Source organism: Rhinoraja longicauda, chromosome 30 (assembly GCF_053455715.1).
Source record: "Rhinoraja longicauda isolate Sanriku21f chromosome 30, sRhiLon1.1, whole genome shotgun sequence".
NCBI classification, from domain to species: Eukaryota; Metazoa; Chordata; class Chondrichthyes; order Rajiformes; family Arhynchobatidae; genus Rhinoraja; species Rhinoraja longicauda.
The window spans coordinates 27,107,129-27,113,128 of NC_135982.1; the positions used below are offsets into that span (position 1 = coordinate 27,107,129).

Genomic DNA, 6,000 nt, shown 5'->3' on the forward strand with positions numbered 1-6,000 from the left:
GCCAGACCTCGTTGGTTGTGTGCCATAATCTACTTTTACGTGGCAGTTCCTATCAAAGGCTTATGTTGAAATATTACAAAATATCGTGTGAGGGTAGCCAATTCTCAGCATTAAAGTCCAGCCTGAAAATACTGTTTAATTTAGACCAGATCTGTGAGGGTGTGTGCTAGTCATCATTTAATGTTGCTGGGATTGTCTCACTGTAGTAATAAAATAATTGATGTGGAAGAATGAGTACAAGAATAGTTCCAGTTCCATGTTTGTAAAACTGTCCTTTCCTGAACAGGGTATCTCGGAAGGGGAACATGTGCACCCGGGAGTGAGGAGTAAAACTCCACAAATATCCCAAGAGAGCAGACTGTCGGGGCAGGTGGAACTGCACTCACCGCACATGCAGCATCTACAGAGGGAGCGTGTTCAACCAGAAGCTAATCCAACCTCCTATCCCTCTCCCACTGGGGTGTCTATGCCAATCAAACATGAACTGTCCTCCCCTCACCAAACACTAACCCCAAAGCAGCCGTCGTTTATCTCCACGCAATCCTCAGCACCAGGAGCAGCCCCGTCGCCCGTGATATCCAGGACAGACCATCAGACCATGGCAAAGTCAGAACCACAGGCATCGGCAGGCTCACAGAGACCCGTGGACATGGTGCAGCTTCTAACTGTAAGCATCAACTTCATCGCCGTATTTAAGGGGCATCTGGGATTTATGTACTAATGCGAGAGTTTAAAGTTAAATAAACCCACGGTTTCAAATCTCTTGTGAGATGTGAGGATTGAATGCAGTTGGTTACACTGGTGTTGTTTCGTGATCACTGTTCTATTTTATCTACCTCTGTCACTTGGACTCTTTTGCTTCTCATCTCGTCCACTTTGTTTTGTGCTTTTATTTAAACCATTCCCCCACTCTTTTTAACTCCTATGCTTTTCAAGATACTATATATTTTACAGTGATTGATTGAACATTGCCGTAATGCAGCAGGTTTAGAGGATCATGAAGTGTTGATTTACATGTTAAAACTTTGGTCTCTTCAGAAATACCCGATAGTGTGGCAGGGTCTGCTAGCTCTGAAGAACGACACGGCTGCAGTGCAACTCCATTTTGTGTCTGGCAACAACGTGCTGGCCCACCGCTCGCTTCCCGCGTCTGAAGGCGGACCTCCTCTCAGAATTGCTCAGCGCATGCGGCTGGAGGCAACGCAGCTGGAAGGTGTGGCACGCAGAATGACGGTATGTGCCTTTAACATGCCTGGCTGGCGGGGCGTGCAACTCTGCTGTCTTTGGACACTCTGTTTAATTGGGGCATTGGAAGAATGGAGCGACTGTGCTTGTGTACACTGGAATTTAGAAGGATGAGAGGGAATCTTATTGAAACATATACGATTATTAAGGGATTGGTCACGCTAGAGGTAGGAAACATGTTCACGAATTTGGGAGAGTCCAGAACCAGGGGCCACAGTTTAAGAATAAGGGGTAGGCCATTTAGAATGGCGATGAGGAAGAACTTTTTCACCCAGAGAGTTGTGAATCTGTGGAATTCTCTGCCTCAGAAGGCAGTGGAGGACAATTCTCTGGACGCTTTCAAGAGAGAGTTAGATAGAGCTCTTAAAGATAGCGGAGTAAAGGGATATGGGGAGAAGGCAGGAACGGGGTACTGATTGTGGATGATCAGTCATGATCACAGTGAATGGTGGTGCTGGCGCGAAGGGCTGAATAGCCTCCTGCACTTATTTTCTATTGCCTATTTGCAAAGTAGGAAATGTTGGTTTTTCAAATATTAACTCACCGAGTTTTGGTTTTCTAGGTGGAAACCGATTACTGTTTGTTGTTGGCATTACCTTGTGGACGTGATCAGGAGGATGTAGTGAGTCAGACAGAGTCACTGAAGGCTGGGTTTATCAGCTATCTACAGCTCAAACAAGCTGCTGGAATCATCAATGTTCCAAATCCTGGCTCCAATCAGGTATGTTCTCAGACTGAAATCCATTTGCCATCAGAAGAAATGCAAAATAGGTGAATTACAATTAAAACACAAAGTACTTGTGCTATAACTCCAGGATAAGCACTCAACAAAGAAAACCAAGCCCAACGCCAAAATATTATCTAACTATCTAACTGAATATATCAACTTATGCTCAGGACAATAAATAAAGAACTCCGTATGCAAAAAACAGCTACCTACATGTTAACTAGCTCTTTAAAAATAACCTAATCATATAGTATGCAAGTATATCATCGGCGTTATCAAGTGGGCACCTCCCTTCACTGGCATAGAGTCTCGGTGTCAGGGGTTATGGGGAGAAGGGAGGAGAATGGGGTTAGGAGGAAGAGATAAATCAGCCATAATTGAATGGCGGAGTAGACTTGATGGGCCGAATGGCCTAATTCTGCTCCCAACACATGACCTTATGAGTGAGTTGCAGGCGATGTTATTCGTTCAGGAGTGACTCTCTGGTTGTATTGTGTTGTATCCACGCTGCCATTTTGAATTAGTTTCAGTGCAATAGTTAGAAATACTGCGCTGTCCCCAGGAAAGCAAAAGAAGACCGGACATTATTGGAGGAATTTCCAGTGGTCTGGAGGAAACAGCTAATTGTACTTTACGGCAAGATGTTGTTGTGAAGAAGAGTCAGGCTTCAGGATGATACAGTTGGTAGCACGAAGATAAAGGTCCCCTCTCCATCTTTAGTCTTCCCATCCCCCATCGAAACTGACCGCGTCTCTACTGTTTCTGCCGTCTTGCCCGCTGAATGTGCTGTATTTACTCCCTGACTGCATTATATTCCCTGTCGGTGGAATTTTACAAGAAGCATGAAAAGTTTTGTGACTTTTTCAAGTTATGAAAAGTTAATATTGATGAATTTAAAACAATTCATTTCTGATTGCCCTGACATCATGGCTAGAATAAAGCTGATTTTACTTCATCAACTAAATAAGACTAGACAGATACATGGATAGGATAGGTTCAGAGGGATACGGGCCAAACGCAGGCAGGTGGCACTAGTGTAGATGGGGCATGTTGGTCGCTGTGGGCAAGTTGGGTCGAAGGGCCTGTTTCCATGCTGTGTATCACTCAATGAAATCTTATTATTTTTGCTAATCAAAATGTTTCCTGGGAAATTATATTGTTATTTTAAAAGTGACCTTTTGTAAGAAAAAGTTATTCTACAGAAAACCTACGAATTCTTTGAAAACTACACCCACTGATTTTGTTCTTTTCTCTTCACAGCCTGCTTACGTTCTTCAAATATTCCCACCCTGTGAATTCTCTGAGAGTCATCTATCCCGCCTAGCCCCAGACTTGCTTGCCAGCATCTCCAACATCTCCCCCCATTTGATGATCGTCATCGCTTCAGTGTGAGCATTTGGCTTGCTCTCTTTTTTAAATCTTGGACTCCGTTACACTGCCAACTGCCAATCTTCTTCCAAGCAAGGCCCGACTTGGACAATGGGCCGCCTCGTGTTTACAATGTTTCCAGTCCTGGGCGAAACGGTGGGCTCCAGTGGCAGAGTGGAAACCCCTTCTATGTAATCCTGCCCTCTCGGCGATTCCTGGTATGTGAATTGGGATTACCATTGCACTATATTAGTGACTTGGTGACTTTATGGCAGTAGATTGTTATGGATCTTATCATGGTAGCATCCTGGACCCCTCTGATGGACTTGAAGGCAGGACCTTAGATTCCCTACCTGTTTCAGCAGGGCCAGGTTGGGATGCGATGCTTTACAGCCCCACCGTCAGTTGTGATGATCAACTTTTTTTTCTTTTGTAAATCTCCTTTCTTTGAGAAGGAATCAAATGGACCGATTGCTGAGAGGAGAGGGATGAACAGTTTGAGCTGAAAAGGGAAATAAAGCTGGTGGGAAATGCTGAATCCTTGGAACCATGAATTCAAACTTTGCTGAGATGATAAAAACATACAATTTTACCTGTGCCAAAATGCATTTTCAGAGAAATCTTATTTTCATATGCGGACTTTGTACTTTCATTCATTCTTAAGTGCGCTTCACTGCTCCTTAACGCTGCCCTTCAAGATGTGAGAGTATTTTATGCTTGTCAGGACATCTGTTCAATCTCATTAATTTATAAATTCTTTCCACAGTCCTTACTTTGTTTTTTTTAATCCTTTTTATTGTGTTTTTTTTTGGAGCGATCCAAGTCAGATTTAAGCCAACGTGGTGAAAAGTGGTCTCCAATACGCAGCAAAAACTGGTACTGAAAAAAGAAGCCCCCTTTTCCTAACCGATATAGGAAGGGGAGGCAGAAGGGGACTGGTACTCCTGAGAAAATAGGGGCTGCGCTGTGTGTGTGTCAGCCACCAATGCTGTAACTACCTACTGACAGCAAGCAGTCTCCGTGTACTTTTTAATGGCGTTTGTACATAGTACTTTTGGAATTCTGTGCTTTGGTCTGATCTGATTAACTTGTGTAAAAAAGAAAGGAACCCCAACCCCAGACTTGAACCGTGTTACACACTGCTGTAAATATTTGTAAAACGAAAAACAATTCTTTCATGGTAATGTTGAAGGCACTTATAATTTTGATACACAGAATAAAAATCTTAGCACATTATAGAAGACATGGCACTAGTGTCTCTGAACTGAACGTCTAGATCACCTGCAGCCAGCAGGCATTCTTTAATGCTGCCGGAGTTGTCTGTGACGAGTGGCTAATCTTTTGGACGTCTCACAGGATTTATCATGGATGCCTGTTTCAGCTGGCGCTCTGTACCATCATGGCTGCTGCACATCCTGGACCTGTCCTGTGACCACAGAATCCACTGAAAATGATGACGTCTAGAAATGAATGTATTAATGCTGACACTGCTCAGGAATGTGGGTTATATAAACTATGTACTACTAATATCCGGGACCAATTATGAACAGCATAATTAATTTGTTCAGTTTAAGACACAAAGTGTTTATTTTCTGCAGTTAACTTTCCCTTTCTATCAGATGGGTTGTATAGAAATATAGGACTCTGTTTATTTTCTGGTGTTAGCTCTTTCCCTTTCCATCAGAATGGTTGCTTAGGAATATATTGCTTTTGTATCTGATGATGGAGAGCGACGCTCACACATTACCATGCTGCTGTCTTTATTGTACCACGTTGTACCTCTAGCTAGTCAGATCTGTTATATATCTCTAGTGTTCCCCCTCCCCGACTCAGACTGAAGAAGGGTCTCGACCCGAAACGTCACCTATTCCTTTTCTCCAGAGATGCTGCCTGTCCCCGCTGAGTGTTACTCCAACATTTTGTTTCTATCTTTGGTGTAAACCAGCATCTGCAGTTCCTTCCTACACAATATCCATCTTAACTACAGTTTCCTATGTTTAAAAAAAAAAGCAAATCAAAAGTTGTTTGAATTATTGAAGTCTATTGAAGACCCAAATGAAATGGAACATGATCTGCATGAACTCGAGCAATTGTTTAAATTATGTTCGATGCTTTATCCTCCAATTCTACCATTACAGTTTAAATAGTTTCATTCTTAAAGTTTGACGGGCTTTCAGTTCTGAGGAAGTTAAGGTTTATAATTTTTTCTAACAGAATGAATCTTATATTTCTGGTGATATTGGTGAGTGGAGTCATCACAAAGTTCAGATATATTTTATATTTTGTTCAGATAAAAGTCTGATGCTCATCGTCTCTGCTTGCACAATTTACACACTTGGTGTTTGGAGGTGGGTACCTTTCCAAGACTGGTACAACAGAAACGTGCGCATTTCTGTGGCACCAAGATCTTTTGGAGAATACATAACTTTGTTTACCATGGAATTACTAGTTCTAGCCATAAATTAGTGTAATTCTGTGGAATTCTCTGCCTCAGAAGGCAGTGGAGGCCAATTCTCTGGATGCTTTCAAGAGAGAGTTAGATAGAGCTGTTAAAGATAACGGAGTCAAGGGATATGGGGAGAAGGCAGGAACGGGGTTCTGATTGTGGATGATCAGCCATGATCACAGTGAATGGCGGTGCTGGCTCGAAGGGCTGAACG

At 42.8% G+C, this 6,000-nt stretch overlaps 1 protein-coding gene across 6 annotated transcripts in view; it reads left to right on the forward strand.

The window, feature by feature from the left end:
- Positions 1 to 5,225, forward strand: part of spen (spen family transcriptional repressor) — a 78,842-nt gene extending 73,617 nt beyond the window's left edge. For all 6 annotated transcript variants that reach the window (XM_078425548.1, XM_078425550.1, XM_078425549.1 and 3 more), the window contains 4 exons: positions 287 to 667; positions 1,039 to 1,233; positions 1,808 to 1,966; positions 3,233 to 5,225. In XM_078425548.1, the coding sequence (XP_078281674.1) occupies positions 287 to 667; positions 1,039 to 1,233; positions 1,808 to 1,966; positions 3,233 to 3,364 (867 nt within the window). In that variant the 3' untranslated portion in view covers positions 3,365 to 5,225. The remainder of the gene's footprint in view (positions 1 to 286; positions 668 to 1,038; positions 1,234 to 1,807; positions 1,967 to 3,232) is intronic.
- The last annotated feature ends 775 nt before the right edge of the window (positions 5,226 to 6,000 follow it).